At 46.7% G+C, this 19,932-nt stretch overlaps 1 protein-coding gene across 1 annotated transcript in view; it reads left to right on the top strand.

Annotated features, from left to right (window-relative positions):
- SLC25A33 (solute carrier family 25 member 33) overlaps nucleotides 1-19,932 on the top strand; it is a 40,167-nt gene that overhangs the window by 12,489 nt on the left and 7,746 nt on the right. Inside the window, exons 2-4 of the mRNA XM_075906245.1 lie at nucleotides 8,148-8,327; nucleotides 16,759-16,836; nucleotides 18,791-18,891. Coding sequence (XP_075762360.1) covers nucleotides 8,148-8,327; nucleotides 16,759-16,836; nucleotides 18,791-18,891 — 359 coding nt within the window. The remainder of the gene's footprint in view (nucleotides 1-8,147; nucleotides 8,328-16,758; nucleotides 16,837-18,790; nucleotides 18,892-19,932) is intronic.

Here is a 19,932-nt window from a genome sequence, read left to right as displayed (position 1 = left end):
AAGGAGGGGACTTGACGCTGCTGCTGTCCTCAACCTGCCCAGCGCCCCATAGGCTAACCTGAGTATGGGGGATCATCCCGTCCATTGAGGGCGCCAGCAGTCATCCCACCCTCCTGAGTGCAGGGCCTGGGCGGCCGTCCCAAACCATCGTGTGGATAGGACGGCTCTGCACACACCTCTCCTGGGACACAGGGACATATTGGCATTGGTGTGGAGTTTGCAGCTAGCTGCTTTAGCCCTGCTGTGCTGTTGATGGTGCCAGCAGGGAATCCTGGAAGGGGAAGTTGAATTGCCTATAGATGGCAGTGAGGGCCAGGGGATGGGGTGGGGAGAGCACACAGGCTGGCAGGTGAGGATGGGAGACACCAATCTGAGCCTTGCCAGAAGGGGGTACCCGCTGGCCTGCTATGAAAATTTGAGGATTAGCACCGGCTCTAAGGTAAAGAGAGTTTGAGACCCCTGACTTAAATAGTAGAGGCTGAATTTATGTGAGTTTACTGAACTAATAGCAGGATGGAGGGGCACTTTGTATGTGGGAATAGGTTAGGATGGCAAGGAGACAGCTAGTGGCTGGAGAATAATGGACAGGTGTCAGAAGATTGGAGAAACTGCATAACAAGATGTCACTCAGTGAAGGAATCATCCTGTTCTCACATCAGTCACAAAGGCTATGGAAGTACATGTACTCCAAGTAAAACCTGTGTCCTCTGTTGTCTGTAGGTAATTAACTTCATTTTGTTATGTATACAAAATTAAGAAAGTGTAGCTAGATGTTTGGCATGGTGCAGTGTGGGCTATTCCTGGTTTTAATGCAGACTTCCGGTGTGATCCTGGGCAAGTAACTTCATTCTGTGCCGCGGTTTCCCCATCTGTAAAATAGAGAAGAAGCTTCATTTCTCACTCATTTTCTGTCTTGTATATTTAGATTTGTAAGCTTATTGGGGCAGAGAAAGTTTATTACAGTCCTTGTGCGATGAGGCCCTGCTATCAGTCTAAGGGCTATTGTAATAAAAATAAAACAGTGTTGCGTTTTTACATTCCACTTCAATGGCATGAAAGTGCAGAATTGGCAGCAAATGCTCATATGCTTTGTACTGCTACCTGTTCAGCTCAAGATGCAATTCAGAGGGTTGGCTACAGTCCTATGGCCCTGAATAGAGAGACCCTGGTCACCAAGACACTTTTGCCTCGCACATGATTGTGGCAGTTAAGGTCTGTAATTCTCTGGTGGCTAGTTCCTTGCCAGGAGCAGAGCGAGCTTTCTCTGCTTGATTTTGCAGCCTGACAGAATTCTCAAGGTACTGTCAGGCATATGATCTCTGGTTTGGGGTTATTTTTGGAAATATTTATATAATCAGAAACTGGTGAGAAGAGGGGAGCTGCCAGCCTGAGGGTGTCCCTCAGCAAGGTGGGGGCAGGGTGAGGAGGGCTCTGCATTTCTGGAAGGGGTATGGCCCTGCACTGCCCGGAGTGTGGCACTCCGCTCCTCCCCGCCACCCTCACGTGCTCCCACAATGATTTTAAAGGCCTGGAACTCCATCTACCCCGCACAGGCCCCTTTGAATCACCAGGGCAACTGCCTCCTTTCCCATCCTCTGTCAGTGGGCCTGGGTGAGACTGATCTGGATATGGGTGACACATTGCAAAAGTAGCTGTTACAAAGTTCTGCCTCTTTTTTTTTTTTTTTTTTTTTTTTTGGAGTGGCTTTACATATAGTTTTGTGGCTCTCCCAATTTTTCCCTGTAATTACACCTAGCTGATGAGACGCTCTATAAAAAGAAAGCTAACAAAGCAAGATTTATGACTAAAGCACCTGTCCCGTTATTTATGTAAATAGGGAATGATGACTTTCTTTGGTGAAGGCACAAGCCTGCCACTGTGCTTGTATGACCTTTAATGAATTTTCTTGGAAATGAATCACCTGGGTTCCTGTTTTAATAAGGTGGGAGTGTAAAAATGATGATTCAAGTTCCCCTCTCCCTCACAGCATTGATTTCACTGGAGTCACTCGATTCACACTACCAGAAGTGAAGGTAGAATCAGGTTTGTTGTGCCAATGTTGGATCCAAGGCGCACAGGGGAGGACATTCTGGGCATGGATCTGACAATAGTTACCTCACGTCCTTCCCTCTGTTACCAACCCCAAGCTGTTTTTAAAGTCTGTAATCTGGGAACAGACAAAGGTTTTGTTGTGAAGGGTGTTTTCCCTGCTCAGGGCCTCAGTCCCTTCAACCTCTCCCTCCCTCCCTCCCTCCCCCCCCCCCCCCCCCCCCCCCGTTGAGACTAGCACACCGACAGCATGAGCCGAGCACGCCACATTGAGAAAGATGCGCTAAAGCATTGCGCTCCAAAGTTGTATTTGCAGAGCAGATAGCTAATGTCAAGCCCAGGTTCTGTACACATGAGTGAAGCGCTGATAACAGCCAGGCTGCTTGTTCAAAGTCAGTCGTCTGTGTCAGCAAATGTAGCTCAGCCTCTATCCAAGCAACAGCATTTCAGCTGCCGTGGGTGTACTTACGTGTACACCTCCCTTCCTAAGCGGCTTCAGTGCTTTCTTCTGCAGCCAAGGTCAAACTCAAGTGGATTAAAATGGCTGGAGGCAAGGATATTTCTCAGAACACCAGTTACTGTAAAATGCATGAATTGCCACTGATTTAAGGTAAACTTTCTGTTTGTGGTGGAAAGGAGCAAAAATTAAGAAGCTGAAGGAAAACACACTTGACTGATGTTGCTACTCATAGTTAAAGGCTCTAGGTTCTCACATTTCACCAGGGTTGAGTTTTGCATGGGAGGAGAATTACTAATAGCAAAGGGAGAATTACTAATAGCAAAGGGAGAATTACTAATCTCACAAATGCAAACAATGATGGAGAAACTGGAATTAAAGTACCCACTTCCTTGCCCAAATGGTCCTAGATATTCTGATCATCTTTACAATAAGGGCTAATCTGCCCTTAAAATTTTTGCTGACAAAATCTCTATAGTGTAGAGGTGGCTTATACTAAGGATACAAAATCCCATTTAATTAATTTGATTAAGTGTTACATTTAACTGGCTAACTAATTAAATGGGGTGGGCAGGGGGCCATGAGCTGGGGCTGGGCCCACCACAGATGGGGGCTGCTCTGGCCAGGCTGAAACAGCCCTCTTCCCATGGTGGGCAGGGGGACTATTCAGCCCCTACAGGTTAACTGTAACCAGTAAGACTCATCTGTTTAAGGTGAGGCTTACTGGTTAACCATTAAAAAACCAACCAATGGTCTGGTAGCATTTTATAGACTAACAAAACGTGTAGATGGTATCATGAGCTTTCGTGGGCACAGCCCACTTCTTCAGATGACTGGTCATCTGAAGAAGTGGACTGTGCCCACGAAAGCTCATGATCCCATCTACATGTTTTGTTAATCTATAAAATGCTACCAGACCATTTGTTTTTTTTCTGTAACAGACTAACTTGGCTACCCCTGAAGCAGCTGGTTAACCATTAACATCCCAAGCTTATACTGACAAAAAAAATTGCTATTGCCATTACAGTTTATATTAGGGATGTTAAAATGCGTGTAATCCAGTAACTGTACAGGCAGTCCCCGGGTTACGTACAAGATAGGGACTGTAGGTTTGTTCTTAAGTTGAATCTGTATGTAAGTCGGAACTGGCGTCCAGATTCAGACACTGCTGAAACTGACCGCCAGTTCTGACTTACATAGAGAATCAACTTAAGAACCCCAGGCGTCCCCAAGTCAGCTGCTGCTGAAACTGATCAGCAGCTGATTCCAGGAAGCCCGGGGCAGAGCAACTCTGCCTCGGGCTTCCTGTAGTCAGCGCTGGTCAGTTTCAGCAGAAGCTGACTTGGGGACGCCTGGGGCAGAGCAGCTGGGGTGCTACTGGACCAACCCAAGCATTGCCCTGTGGGGGCTAATTGAGACCTGCAAGACATGCACAAACTTATGAAGATTATTGTATGCAGCTCGGAGGCTCTGTAAATTTGGCTAATCCAGCAAGCCAAATTAGCACTACCAGCAAAAGCACATTTATTCATCGACAGCTCCCCAACCAGCATGGCTATTGCAGCAAAAGTTCCTAGTGTAGACCTGGCATTAGATTTTATTTACTGTGATGCTTATGTTAATGAGCTGTACATACCTCATCTCTTGAGTTTTGCTCTCAAGTGCCTAGTCACTCTAGCAGACACGGTTTTGCTGATGTGTAACATTGGGAACAGTTATTTTTTTCTTCCTTCTCTCTGAAAACACCTAAATTGCAAGTTTGCTATCAACTTTGCTTAATTAAAAAGTATTCTCCAAAGGGAATCTCATAGCATGTCTTGAAGTGATAACATTCTAAGACACTTGTGTAAACAAAAAGAAGATGCTTCCTTCCATTGAGTGGATGCTCTCTCCTGTTTGAGCTGTAGAAAGCTGGAATTTTCAGTGTGCCCTCTATACCCTGGCTAGCTCCTATAATATCTTATAACACTTTTCCATAGTAAATGTCTAAGCACTTTGTAAAAGAAGTGTGAGGAAACTATTCCAAGGACAAAGAGCCTTGACCAAGGTCACTCAAGCTAGGGCAGTAATCAGAGATGACATTAGAACCCAGGTCTTCTGAGTCTTAGTCCGGAGTGCTCTTCACTTGGGGTCTCAGCCTGTGTTGTTCACTGCTTTACTAGCAAGGGTTAATTCTAGAGCAGAGAGCTCCAGCATGATTGCAAGCCCCAGTCAATATGTAAGGTCAGATGCAACAGAACTGTCTCATACAGCCAGAGGAATTAGTCTATTTGCAAGACTTCAGAGCTTCCTGACTTGCATTACCCCCTTTGCCCCGAGTCCGTGTGTGTGTGTGTGTGTGTGTGTATAACTATATATGGGAGGGGAGGAGGGAGAAGGGGAAAGAAGAGCAGTAGAACCTCTCTGAGCCACAAACTTGGGTATTGCCCCATTTCTCAGCAAAGATGTAATAGCAGAGTGGTGTTCTGACCTTACTGGAAAGGTTACACGCATTACTGGAGCTTTACACAACGCATACTATGGGAGGAAAAGCATTTATGAGCATGCAGTGAACTGTTAAATAATAATTTTAAACAACATTTGTCAAAATAAATGAACCAGCTACATCTTGCAATGTACTGGCCTTGTTTTAATCATTCTTGTTTGTTTTAAAGTGCATTAATTTTCAGTGGCTTTCCCAATCAACATGAGTTAGCGTTGTTTGTTGCTGATGTGTATGCAGTTGTTGCTAGTCACATAGGGTATGCCTGTACTGCACTCCAAGTCCAGGTTCTGATTCATGTTGAGCTCAACTTTTCCCTTTGTTCACACACAAATCAGTCTAAGGCCATGTCTCCACTTACTGGAGGATCAATGCTCTGGCGATCTTCCAGGGTTCAATTTAGAGGGTCTAGTAAAAACCCACTGAATCTAATGCTGATGGCACCCCTGTCAGCACCAGCACATCTTGCTGTTGTGAGGAGTAAGGGAAGTCAACAGGAGCGTTTCTCCCATTGACCTCCCACTGTTGAAATAGTGCCAAGCTCAGCATAGGGTACATTGACTCTAGCTGTGTTTATTAGGTAGCTAGAGTTGCATACCCTAAGCCAGGCATGTCCAAAGTCTGGCCCGCGGGCCAATTGCAGCCTGTGTTCCGGTTTAATACGGCCCCCGCTTCCTCCCCCTCTCCTGGCTCCCCGGCGCTCTTTTGAACTGGCACGCTCAGCGTGCCGCTTCCAGCCACACAGCCGCAGCCGCCCATGGCCTCCACAGTCCTAGAGCCTGCCCTGTAGGGCATGTCCGCAGCCCCGCTCCCCTGCAGGTTCGCCCTGCCCCCGGGCTGCAGTGAGGCCGGCGTGCCCTGCGCTTTCCGCCCGCCTCCAACCCCGCGGGCCCTCCGCCTTGGGGCTGAGAGTGCGGGGACGGCCCTCACGCATGTTCACGTCTTCAAATCTGGCCCTCTTTGAAAAAAGTTCGGACACCCCTGCCCTAAGCCAACCACCCCCCATGGTGTAGACCTGGCCTAAATCATGTTAACAAGCACTCAGAGCCTGGGTCCTAAAACCCTGTTGGGACTTTAGCTTCTGACCCACCCCCTATTGTTTTGCATTGTTGATGCAACTCAAGCTGTTACATCCAAGTCTGAAGGTTGATGTAGGGCAGTATGAACACATTAGCATGGCTGTGATATCCTGGACCAGCAATTGCAAGGCCAGGTATACAGTGCAATGAGGATGCAGGTTTAATAGGCAGCAGATTTAAAACAAACAAAAGGAAGTTTTTCTTCACTTGGTGCACAGTGAACCTGTGGAACTCCTTGCCAGAGGATGTGGTGAAGGCTAGGACTCTAACATGGTTAAAAAAAGAGCCAGATAGCCATCGATGGATCTAATCTCCATGAATCTATTAGCCAGGATGGGTAGGAACGGTGTCCCTAGCCTCTGTTTGTCTGGAAGTGAGTGACGGGAGGAATCATGTAAAGATTACCTGTTATGTTCCCTCCCTCTGGGGCATCTGGTATTGGCCACTGTCGACAGACAAGATACTGGGCTAGATGGACCTTTTGTCTGACCCAGTATGGCTAATCTTATGATGCTCAAATGCAGGCTTGGGGGAAAAAATGGGTCCAGAAGCCCAGATGCCACTGGCCTAGATTTAAAATTGTAGTGTGGACACATCCTTAAGGACTTATCTGCTTGGGGACATTCAGGAAAGCAATTCCATATTAACTAAAGGTATGAATTTCAAGTGTTTGTTATACCACATTAATCCCTATGTGGACACTCCCAGTATTTAAGTGGCCTTAATTTAGTTTTATTCTCTGGTGAACTAAGACAAACTGAGATAAGATCAGTTTACTTCTGGGAGTGTGTGTGCACACTTTCTTTCATTTCACTAGTGAGCAAAGCAAAGGCCACCTTAATTCGAATAAGTGTGCTCACATAGGGATTTAACGTGGTTTAGCAAATCCACTTTAAATTCACAACATTAGTTAATTCAGGTTACCTTGTCCCCGAGTAAACAAGCCCTCAGGAGCTACATTTGCTAACAGGAAGAAACCCTTAAAGAAAAGGAAGAAGAACACTGAAGCAGAAATTCTGTTTCGGTATCTAGATAACAGTGGGAAAATGATATGAGCTGAACAACAAGAGCTGCAACCATGACACATGGTGTTACAGTTGTGGAAAACAATAGAGAAACTGAAATAAAATTAGATGCTTTTATTGCTCTTTTGTATTTTGATTCTTTGTATCATGTGGCAACAGTTTGTGTCAAGGACAAGATTTTCTTGACGCTTGTGCATAGGGGCTAATGTGTATGCCATGGAAGCCATGGAGTGTTTTTTTAAAATTGCTAGGAACAAGTGTTACAGCTTGTTTAATGTATTAAATTACATATAAGCATCCCAGATCAGGATAAAGGAATCCATCTGATTTGACCACATAGCCTGCCCTTTTGCCCCCCTTTTCTTACCTCTCAGTGGTGTTCTCAAATTAACAAGTGTTAATTCTTTGGGGGCAGCTGATTAACTCTAGTGGTCTGAGATTCCTCCCCATACCACTTCTGAGAAGAGAGCATGAACAGCTTTGTGAAACTTGAGTGACTTTGTCACATTAGTCTGCACAAGGCCCCAGGAGTCCCCTACAGCTGCTAGCTTTAAGGTCTCTATCTAGGCCTTTTTTTTTTTTAATAGAAAAACCACCCAAGGACACAGATCTAGAGACTTGTTTATCATAGGGCCAGAGACTCACTGAAAACTGGAATTACCACACTCCATTCAAGAAGACCGAATTCTCTGGCACAGTAAGATCAGGTGACCTGAGAAAAGAGGAACACAGAACATGGGACTAAGAGCTGATAAGCTGCTATTGATATTGATGTTCTCTGACCTTCAGAACCCTCATGCCACTGGTCATTTATGCAAGCATTGTGTAGAAACTGATTCACTGAATCTTTCAGACAAGAGTTATGCTCCTGTTCCTAAACCTTCTCTCTTGCCCCATGCCAAAATTTCCCCTCTCCCAATATTGACACAACCACAATTGTAACTTTCTTACAGTGGGAGAAGGGAGAGGAACAAACGTTGCTTGTTACGTGTGGAGGTGTTTTGATGTGACATTATTTTGCTGACGCTGTATGCTGTTTGCATTGTGCCTTACAGGTGCGGAGGTACAGTTGGTGCCATTGTTACATGTCCCTTAGAAGTAATAAAGACCAGGCTCCAGTCTTCAAGGCTAGCTTTCCGGACTTTCTACTGTCCTCAAGTCCAGCTGGGGACAATCAGTGGGGAAGGAATGGTCAGGCCAACATCTGTCTCACCCGGACTTCTTCAGGTTCTAAAGTGAGTATATCTCTTGTGATTCATAGCAACATCCACACCTATTGGCCTTGACTGATTTCATTGGCACTTGGTTTTACATTTGAATGGTGGTGTTCTTGATTCACACTGGTGTGAGATGAGGAATTGGGACTTTTGTGTTCAGCATCATCTGAAAAGTTGAATTAAACTTTAAAAATACATCTTGTAGACCTGTGGGAGCACCTTTGATTTTTCAGATTAACTTATTTACAACGGCACTGAGAAGCTTTCCAAAGAATACTGGTTTGGATTAAGAATGATAAGTAGTGTATAATTCATGGATCAAATAGTCAATGCATTTTTGCATCGACTATTCGATTAGTCGATAGGGCAGCGCTGCCCCTTTGAAATGCCACCACGGTGTTTCAAAGGGGCAGTGCTGCACAGAGCCTGGGATCAGCTGGGGACTCCCCAGCTGACCCTGGGCTCCACGGGGCACTGTTGCTTTGAAATGCCACAGCGGCGTTTCAAAGGGGCAGCACTGCACAGCTGATCCCGGGCTCTAGGTGGCGCTGCCATTTTGAAGTACCTCCCTTTTCCCCCTGCCTTGCTGCCTCTATCTGACAGAGGCAGCAAGTGGGGAAGCGACTAGTCAACTAGTACTTAATATCCCAAGTTTGGATAAGTGTCTAGAGGTATTATTTTAAATAGACTTATTGGATCTAAGCTTTCCAGTAAGTATTAAGTCCCAAGAATCAAGAGTCCATAGTAGTCTCTTGCTGGGTGATAATTATGTCGCAACTTCTCCCTTTCATCTCGGGAGCTGGTGACCATCTTTCTAGTTCAGAGTTGGAGCAGCATGGATGAAAAACGTTTCATTGCTGCTGTCTGTGCTGTGTACCTGCTCTGGGGACTGTGGGCTCTAAGACTGTCACTCTAAGTGGGATCTGCTCCTCTCCTGTTTGAGAGCCTGGTCCCTTTAGTTTTGTTCTAGGGTTTTGTGGGCCCTCATCCCCACCTCTGTGCGTGGGTTTTGCGTTACTTTGATGGGCAGAATCCACCGAGCTCAGTCATTAAATATACCGGGGCCTTGGTTTAAAGCACAGGTTAAAAAAAAAAAAAAAAAAAAAAGTCAAGAACCCATCAAGAGGTGAGGAAGGGAAGAATGTAAAGGCTGTAGCAGATGATGTCTTGCATTGCATGACAGGCACTGAGTTTTAGAGTATTAGGCTGCAGTTGTTTAATATTGAAGTGGTCCAAGCTAACCCCTGACGCCCGTCCTCGCTGGAGTAACATAGGCTGCACTGAGAAGGAGCGCAGTGGTCCCCACGTGTGATGGCTTTTCAAAACCATCTCTCTCTGACTTTCTTTTAAGGCTTAGATTCTGTCAAACGCTGCAGAGTTGGCATCTGCAAGACTGAGTTCTGCCAGTAGCACCCTGGCTGCCAGGAATACGATACGTTATGTGCCCCAATGGCAAGGTGATGTTTCACATGTGCTCTCCATATTGGTGCACATTACAAAATTCATTCTGCACATGGACATAAATTAGACTAGGGAACACTGGCTGGAAGGCCTAGCTGATCTTTTAAATTTGGAGCTCTTTCTGGAACAGGTAGGATGCTGGTGAATGTGGGTAAATGAAGGCTTCTCTGCACTGTATGAAAAATGCTGATTGTGACATTCCACATGAGAACTTGTGGGGGAGGAGAGAAGAGGAAGGAGACACAGTGTCTTGTACAGAAGCAGTTCAGCTAGAAATCATGACATGAACACTACAGTCCCTCAGTCAGCCTATTCTTTCTTCCTCTTATGCTATTTCTGACTGAGCAGCCTTGTGTCGGCTGCTGCTGTGTGGTTTCAGTCAGTTATTGTCTCGTTATTGGTCATCTTATTATATATTTTAGAAGTGTGCCTCTGTCTCTGTCTGAGAGTTCGTTCAAGAACTCCTCCTGAACAGTAAGAGCTAGAACCACCAAATTTGATATGCAGCCTCTTATAACTTAAAGCAGGTTCTCCCTTCCCCTCCCCTGCCCCCCGGACCTGCATTGCAGTCACCCCTGAAAAGAAGCCGGTGGGGGGGACTGCGCGCCCCCTCTCCTCTTTGCTCCAGGCTAGCCCAGGGAGAAACCGAGAGGCAGACTGCACAGCCCCAGGAAGAAACTAGCGGGTGGACTGTGTGGCCCGTCCTCCCGCCCCCAGGCTGGCCCCTGAAAGAAGCTAGAGGGTGGGGGGCACAGCATGACTCGCTCCCATCCCCTCCTTCGGCCAGCCTTGGCCTGGGCAATGCCAGGTAAGTCTTCTAGTTCCCATATAAATCCTCAGCTAGGAGAGAGTTTGTGATGCTTATAAGATGCCTGTCCACCTCAGACTGAACAGGCTGCTGCTCGTACCAGTCTCTTCAGGACTGATCCAAAAAAAGAAGATTGGATCTAAGGCAAGCCAGTGCTCCAAAGCTAATGCTTTTGTATAACCTAACCAAAGACCCTGAGCCCAGGTCTGTCTGCTGTCGTGTTTGTGAAGAAAGCAAAGTAAAAATCTGCATATGTTTATTTTGATCTTTGCAAATAAATATTTGCATTTAATTTTAGTCGCCCAACATCCTGTTTACATCAGGCATTTTGATGCACCCAAAAAACCCCAAAACAAACCAGCAAATTATGTTGGTTTATTTATGTAATACTGATAAAATTGGCATGTTGCCTGGTGAAGCTGTATAATTATATAACCATACCTTGGCAATCAAGTCTTCTGCAGAACTGTATTGCTTGTGTCACGCATCATAGCTTGCCTCTTATTGTAAATAAGCAATTCTTCTCCCCCCTTCCATCCTCCAAATGCTCTTCTTTATAACATTTTTTTTGTCAGAGCAGCATGCAATGTAAAACCAAGGTAATGAGAGTGAATCAGTACATTTGGATGCATCTAATTCCTCTCCCTCCTGCAACACAAAGCATTCCCGATTAAAGGACGTCCGGTGAAACCATTTCAAGGTATCCAGTTCTTGGAATAGTATTCCCTAGAGCAGGAGTGGGCAGTAATTTTTGACCATGGGCCACTTCAGAAATTTTTGAGGTGGCCCTAGGCTGCCCCGGAAGGGGCGGAGCCTCAGATGGAGGAGGTGGGGCCATGACACTTCCATGCTTCTCCACCCACAGACGCTGATTGGTCTGGCGGGTGGGGGAGCGTGCAGTCTTTGACCCCACCCGAGAGATGCCAGCTGTTCCCTCTAGGTGCCCTGCTCCTGGCAGTGGGAGGAGACTTTGTGCTCCCTCCTGCCCCCAGGTCAGTCAGGGCCTGGGGGAGAGGGAGCGCACACAATCTCTCACTCCCTGCCCCCACCTTACAAGGGAGCACCGTGCTTAGTTAACCGCCAGCTGAACAGCAGCGGGAGGCTGACTCTTAAGTGCAGTACCCATTGCAGGGCTGGAGGAGACTTGACACACTTACCCTGCCCCCAGGCCCAGATCAACCCTCTCGGTGGGCTGCATTCGGCCCATGGAGGCCCTTTTGCCCTCCCCCTAGAGCCCTATCTGCTTTATCTACAGGTAGCCGCATCCGCAGATGTGGATGCAGATATCTGTGGCTCATTTATGTGGATGAGGATACACAATTTTGTATCCAGGCAGGGCACTAGTATTCACCCACATTTATTTTCAGGGTTGTACTTTATGGGGAGATGGAAAGTTGGATAATACTGAGTCAGAGTTTTATCACCTTGAATGAGTCAACCAAGTTGGTGTTTGTGGTCTTGATTTCATTTGATCACATTTCATGCCAGCAGTTGCTCAAACTCTGTCACTTGCCTGGCTCCTTTTCCTGAGGTCTGTGAGGCAATCTTGTAACTCAGTCATACTGCTTGTCACAGACGAAAGGTGTTTTTGTCTATGAAGATTGATTACACATAGGACCTAAGTGCACTTTCCTAATATGGCTGTGTACACTGGCCACTGGCTTCCCTTTCCCAGTTGGATGAAATCAGAGTCCCTTGGCACTGCTGCTAACTACAGCTTTGCTTTAATGGGCACGTTCTCTAAGGAAAGCGTAAACGCTTGCCTGCTCCCATCTCCACTCAAGTCTTCAGTGGCCACATTTGTAGAGCCGTTCCTATAGCTGGGGTGCACGTTCCTCCCAAAACGAAATGCCTTCTCTAGAGCAGTATTGGATGGTTATTGTGGGGGAGCATGGATTTGTTCAGTTTTTTTCTTATGTGTATCGTTGGAGTTGCACTGTTCAGAACCTGATTGTTCATGATTGGGATGTTAGAATTTAACCGATTAACCGATAACATTGACCAACAAGCTGATGCTTATCAGTGAAACTTTGCCTGCCTGGAGATTTGGCTGCCTCCCTGCTGTGGGCTCAGTAGTTAGGAGCCTGAAGACACATGCCCGGTCCCAGCAGCCCGCTCTGTGGCAGTGGAGCCAGCCAGGGCTGCCATCCCGCTCTCACGGAGCTGGCTGGAGAACTTGCAGTGAAGCCTCTCCAGGAGCGGGCTCAGCAGTCCCTGCAGGCCTGGCTCCCGGGGAGGTGGCTCTGCTGCAGAAATGGGGAAGGCTTCCCTGTGGGCTTTGCAGGGTAACGTTTATTCTGCTGCGCCCGCAGTGCGTGTGATCGCTAAGCTTTTAGTGGTTACCTTTTTAACAGACTTTGTACAACCCTAGTTCACGCTGTGTTAATAACTTTGGACTCGAGCCTTCTAGAGGATGTTGGGCTCCTCTTACTGATACATCTCCGTGTGCTCCATGGTGCAGAATATTAGGGATTTGGGGCACAGACGCTATGGTTTGCTGTTGTTCTGTGTTTGCACAGCGCCTACCTCAATGGTCTTGGTCCCTGATTAGTGCACCTAACGGCCACTGCAATATAAGTAATGTTGCTGGCGATGATTCTTCCTGCTGCTGTGAACTCTGAAATCTTGAAGCAGGATGCGGAGCAAATTCGGTGTTTTGCATTAATTCCCTTTGCCCTTCTGACCTGAAATAGCTGAGCATGGCTGAGATGGAGGAGAAAAGGTGCTTTGAACTTAGGTGCTTGGACCCAGTGAGAGCCTCCAGAGGCCCCTCTATAAAATTGCTCCCAGGGAGTTGTATATGGGCTAGAAAGAAAGTAAATGTCCTGGAAAAGCCAGGTTAAGCTTGCCTGTGGAATCTTTCAGAATGGAAAATGCTCTCAGAAGTGCAAGCTGCTTGTGTGTAATCCGGTTGAGATTCTAGTGAGTCACCTCAGCTGGAAGCCACAGTCGTGACTATTAAAGTGACACAGAACAAGCCTGTCACTGGAGCCGTCTCCTAGGAGACACTTAGCCTCTGAGCTGACACAGAATATTCGGCTCTGCTTTGGGGATGCGTTTCAGAAGCTTTCTAATGAGCTTGTTTTTTGGGCTCTGCGACAAACGTTACCAGCAGCATTAATGACCTGGAAAGTAAACTCTGCAAAATGGGAGACTTAAGCCAATAGAACAGGCACATGTGAAAGACCTTTGGAAGTATCTGTTTGAATTTTCTTGCGTTTTTTCACATGAGGATTTTTTGATAGGAGAGTGGCTACTGCAGGGGTGGCCAGCCTATTATATATAGAGCCAAAATAGTGGTGGATACAACACACAGAGCCGAGGAAAAGAAGTTAAGCAAAAAAAAGAAAAAACCCAACAACCCACTGCCCCCCTTTAGAGCTGTGTGTGGCCCAAGCAGGCTTCTGTCGACCACAGCATCAGATCACGCTGCCACAAGCGGCACCCAGACCAGACAAGGAAAAAAGGTCAGAGCAGGGGAACGCAGAACAGGAGTCTAGCCATGGGTGTGGGAGCTGCAACTTTTCCTTCGGAGAGCTGCATGTGGCTCACGAGCCGTGGGTTGGCCACCCCATGGCTACTGCCTGCAGGCTCCCATACTGAAATCCAAAGCCATTCCATGTCGGTGTAGGCACTGGCTTTTGCTGATGAGTGAAATAAGGTCCAGGGATTCCTACTAGGGCTCAGCTATTATTTTCTTTCTTGTAAATGTCCCTCTGTGCCAAGACTTCTTGCATGGAATTGGACTCTGCTAGGGTTGCTTTTGAGCCAAGCTGTTGTACAAAACTTGCAAGGTCCCCAAGGAGCCCTCCAAATAATGGTCACTGTAAGCTGAACACTTGGATGACCCACCAGGAGAGATTCAGATGCCACCCAGCTGATTAACAGGGCACCGAAAGCACCCACAGCTGGCAACATGTGTTTCTTCTGGTGGTGCACATCCACACATGCTTTGGTGCAAATAGCAAAACTTATTCCACACACAGAGAAAAAATGAGGGAACACTGCTTCCAAACCATTTTACCTTTTTTTTTATGATGTTGCCAGCTTGTGTCACCTATTTGAGTTGAAAACATGGGAGGAGGGGAAAAATGATGCTCAAGGTCAGGAATTTGTCAATGTAGTGATTCGTGGTATTACAGTAAAACTCTGATGGTCCGGCATCTGATGGTCCGGCACTCCTGATGGTCCGGAACCATCAGGAACCCGGAAGTGCTCCGGGCAGCCGGACCATTGGAGCTGCTCTGCTCCCAGCTTCCCCAATTCAGCCGCTGCTAAAACTGACCAGCAGCTGAATCGGGGATGCCTAGGGCAGAGCAGCTGGGGTGCTGCCAGGTAGGTCCTGTAGCGCTGCCCCTCGGGGCTGCAGGACCAACCTGATAGCACCCCAGCTGTCCCCGATTCAGCCGCTGCTGAAACTGACAAGCGGCTGACTCCAGGAAGCCCCAGGCAGAGCAACTCTGCTTGGGGCTTCCTGGAGTCAGCCCCTGATGAATATCAGCAGCAGCTGACTAGGGTACACCTGGAACAGAGCAGCTGGGGGGCTGCCGGGTTGGTCCCACAGCGCCAAGGAACGGCGCTACTGGATCAACCCGGCAGCACTCCAGCTGCTCTGTCCCAGGCGTCTGGATTCAGCCGCTGTTGAAACTGACCAGTGGCTGACTCCAGGAAGCCCGGGACAGAGCAACTCTGCCTCGGGCTTCCTGGACTCAGCTACTGATCAGTATCAGCAGTGGCTGACTTGGGGACGCCTGGGGCAGAGCAGCTGGGGTGCTGCCGGGTTGGTCTCGCCACGCCAAGGGTTGGTGCTACCGGACCAACCCGGCAGCACTCCAGCTGCTCTGCTGCAGGCTTCCCGATTCAGCCACTGCTGAAACTGACCAGCAGCGGCTGAATCGGGGACGCCTGGAGCAGAGCTGGACTATCGGAAGGGGGGGGCTATGAGTGGTTTGGGGTGGGGTAGGATGCCACCCCAGACCCCTCATAGCCCCCCCCCTCCGATAGTCCGAAAAATCTGATAATCCGGCACCCCCTGGGTCCTAAAGGTGCCAGATTATCGGAAGTTTATTGTACTAACTCACTCTGTTTGGTATCCATCTTTAAAGCCCCCACTCTTAGTCTAGTGATTATTTTAGAAAAATACATTTTTAGCCATCTTAATTGCGAAGAAAAGCTTGAAAATGTGACCCAGATGTAACCTAAAGGCTCAACCCAGATGGCAAAGAAACTGAATTCCAACATTAGTTTTCTAAAATCTCATGAATTTTAAGGCAAATTTAGGCTCTACAGTATCAAATTCACAATTTTTTTTCGATGCTGAGAATTGACAGTTCTGCAGCTGCAGTGGTCTCTGCTTTTCCTTAGGAGACCTAAACCAGAATGTGTAAACACCTGGTCAGACTAGACTCCCAGCTGCAAAACAGGAGTTATGTGCTTCCTCCTTCTGGAAACCACTCCTTAACTTCAGACCATGTGGTGTTCTCTTCTCTTCCCAAAACATCCTCCCTGGTGTCCAGAAAGAGTGTGTGTAGCAGTCCCACTATAGTCTGTATTTCCCCCATTCCCATTAGGGGAAAACTGCATGATTCTCGTGGGGACCAGGCAACCCTTATATCACCTACTCAGGACTAGGAAAGGTTCCAAAGGTGGTCTTGCTCTTGCCTGCAGAGGTGAGGGTGAGGGAATGCAGTCTCCTATGCTCATTAGCCCTCACTGGTGAGCCATCTGATGGGTGCACTGTTTAGCAAGGCCTCTCTCAACCCCACACCCCTTTGCTTCTCCATGAAATCTCCACTTCCCCTTCAAAGCAAAACCCCTGAAGGCATAGCTAGGAGAGAATGAACGCTTTTTTTGTCTTTCAGAACTGACTTATCTTGCGATCTCCATTAACTTTTTAAATAACCCCATTCCCCATAGCTTTCAAGCAATTGAGCTATTAAGCTGCTCTCTCCTGACACAAACGCAGATTTGTCTTTAATACCCCTAAGTTCTATGGCATTAGCTTGCTTTTTCAAGTCAAGAGCTAAATCAGCCAGTTTTCTACTAAAGAGCACAGCCCGATAGCTAATAGGTTTTCTTTTTAATTCTGCATTTATCTTTTAGCACAGTTCTCCTGATTGGTGACTGATGGTTGTTATTGACCAGGACTGGTGGTCAGTGATTTTTGCCCTATTTTCTTAGGTCAATTCTGGAAAAGGAAGGACCAAGGTCGCTCTTCCGAGGTTTGGGTCCGAACTTGGTTGGAGTTGCACCATCAAGGTAAAGATCTTAAAGGGGTTAATTAATATTAATAAAAAGGTACACTAAGGCTGTGGCACAAAAATTGAACTATGCGTATTACAAATGTTCTGTCTTTATTAAACTAGTTTTAACCCTTCCCAAACAACTCATTTGTGAACTAACTGCTGCCTACTGATAAAAGCACATAGTTCTGACAGGAGACATGCGTTCTCTTTCCACCTCTGTCACAGATGTGCTCAGTGATTTGGGGCAAGTTGCTCAACTTCTAGGTACCTTAGTTACTCCATCTGTGAAATGGGGGTACTGAAACTCTTTCCTTTTTTGTAAAGTGGTTGCAGATCTATGGATGAAAAAAAATGCTGTACAAATGTGATGCAGATATAGATATTAAATTCAAGCCATTATTTCTGAAGTGTGCAAATCAAAGCTGTGTGAATCAGTCTTAGCTTAACACCTTCCAATTGTCTGGGTTTTTTTCTCCCTGGGAAAAGGTGTACAAGCAGACTGAAAGATACTTGCCTCTGTTTACAGCACCTGGCTTTCTCTGGCATTTTTATTGGCTTCTGTACACTTTCTGTGTGTATCTAGGCTGATGCTTATGATCTTTGCTTTTCATTATCAGTTTCATACACCACAGATATGCAGAGAAGGAGGGAGGATTGGAGCCTTGCATAAAAAGAGGGGTTTCTGTTAGTCCAAGACAGTCAGTTTGTTTAAGTATGTACATTGAACCAAGTATTAAAATGAGTATCAGAATAGATGACTCACTAGGCATGGTCTGGGCCAATAGAAATTACTGGGATGCAAAAAATCTGAAGTTTCGCATTGACATTTGGGTAAGCTTCACACAACACCCTCAGTGAGATGGCAGCCAGGGAAATGGGTACAGATAGGTTAAGCAACTTACCCAGAGTCCATGGGCTAGTGGCAGAGCTGTGATTAGAACCCAGGCACCTTAGCAGCTGGGAGCCTGCCTCTCAAGCCAGGTAGACAGACGCACACTAGCTCTGCTCATACTAGCGCACCAAAAATAGCAGCATGGTGGTTGCTGCTGCATAAGTTAGCCGCTCTGGTACAAGCACATCTTCCTTTATTGGGTCAAAACTTGGGTGGTTTAGCCCATGCTTCAGCATCCATTCTGCTATTTTTGGCACACCATCTAGAGCAGTGTAAGTGCATGTCTATCTGGGCAGAGTGAGGCGCGCTCTGGTGCAGTACAGACTTCCCCCGACTCCTCCATCCCGTGCTTTCTGTGCAAGGCTACACTACTTCCCATTCAGGATTGAATCGGCCAGCCTTCGAGGCCATACACTTGATGGCATGGTGTTAGTCAATGTAAATAATACAGTAACTGTTCAGCACAACATCTGATTGGCTACAAAACTTCAAGGAATGGTTTGAGTATCTGTGGACAAGACCAACCAAAAAAAAGGGGCGGGGGAGAGGGAGGGCACGAACAGAGCTCTGTCATGGGGAAAAGAACCTGGCATAGGGGAAATGAGGAGTACACAACACCTAGTGGAATGGAAATGGGGGAGGGGGTAAGGATCCTGGTTTGGGAGGATAGGGGTATACACACAGCCCCTGCCAATGGAGGAATAGCCACTGGCATTGAAGGGCTAAATGAGGGATATGGGAGTTAAAGCCCTTAGACCTAAGGGAGCAGTGAGGAAGTTGCAGTGAGGAGTTGGGAGGGTGGCATGTAGGGTTGCATGGGGGTGGAATGGAGAAATGCAAGGGGTCCTGCATTGTACAGTGAGCTTGGCCCACAGAAAAATTAGTTGTAATCCTCTGGCAGACATCCAATTGGCAACATATCAATTGGCATGCTGAGTCTTTGCAGGTGGAAACCATAATGTTGAGACCGTTCTTAGATGTACCTCATTTAGACTATGGGAGGGAAGTAGTGATTGGTTTGAACTGAATGTCAGTACATTATCCTCTGTAGCAACCTCTCTTCTTCCTGGCACAGGGCAGTCTACTTTGCATGCTACTCCAAAGCCAAGGAGCGATTTAATGGCATTTTTGTGCCCAACAGCAACATTGTACACATTTGCTCAGCTGGCTCTGCAGGTATGTTACTCCATGGAGGGTGTCCCTTTGTCTCCCAGGCTGTCTTGCCACAGCACAAAGGTTCCCAGCCATTCTGTTTCCAGAAACATTCTGTCGATCCTACTCCAGAATAAGCCATGTACCATTTCCACTCCAGTCCCAAGAACCTCTCTGTAGAGGGCAATGAAGTTTTATCTATTAGATGGTCCTTTCAACATGCCACTCTCCATGGTGCAAGTGCCAGCTACGATTGCCTCAAGCACATTTCTAAAGCAGTGGAAAATGTTAGTAATGAAGCATAAAACACTCTGGACAATGGGGCTTGGTCTGTCTGATGCCTCTGTATGTGGCTATAACAACAAATAATATACAGCTGCTGTTTTCATGGTGCAAAAATGCTCAGATCTCTTTGAAAATGTTAATTTGGTCTCCCTGGGTTAGTGCACACAATGTATTACTGGGTCTCCCCATGGAGAAGGGTGTTCTTTCTAAGAAATAATTATCCAGCAAATGATCTCCATAAAAGATTGAGATCAGGAGAGGTGACTGAGTTCAATACACAACAACATTGTGAAGGGCACCTCTAAGGAATCAAAGTACAGGAATTGTTGAAAATCAACTCTGCAGGACAGGAAGCTTCCAGTTAATGTTTGTGCAGACCGAGGCTTAGTCAAGTCAACTTACACAATGGGGTATCAGTTTCAACCAGGAAGGAATTAATTCCAAACAAGTGTGTTTACCAGTTATGTAACACTTGAGAAGCTTTGACTACAACATTTTAAAAATTACTGTAAAGCATTGGGGAGGGGAGAAACAAAATTCTACAGAAGCCTGCCAGGCAAATACTCACATAATAAGGTTTGTACATACTGTAGTCACCTGCATAAAGAAATGCTTAATAGCTGGCATATTGCAGAGGGTTCCATGTGTCAGCCTGAGTTGTACCGAATGGGTTATCCTGTGGAACAAGGACTGTAAGATGGAATTTTCCCATGGGCCAGTGAGGATTTTCAAGGGAGTTGGGCACATGAGTCCTTTAGGCCTGTTTTGTCATCAGAGTTA

The sequence above is a fragment of the Pelodiscus sinensis genome, chromosome 23 (assembly GCF_049634645.1).
Source record: "Pelodiscus sinensis isolate JC-2024 chromosome 23, ASM4963464v1, whole genome shotgun sequence".
NCBI lineage: Eukaryota > Metazoa > Chordata > Testudines > Trionychidae > Pelodiscus > Pelodiscus sinensis.
This window is presented reverse-complemented; position numbering and strand designations above follow the sequence as displayed.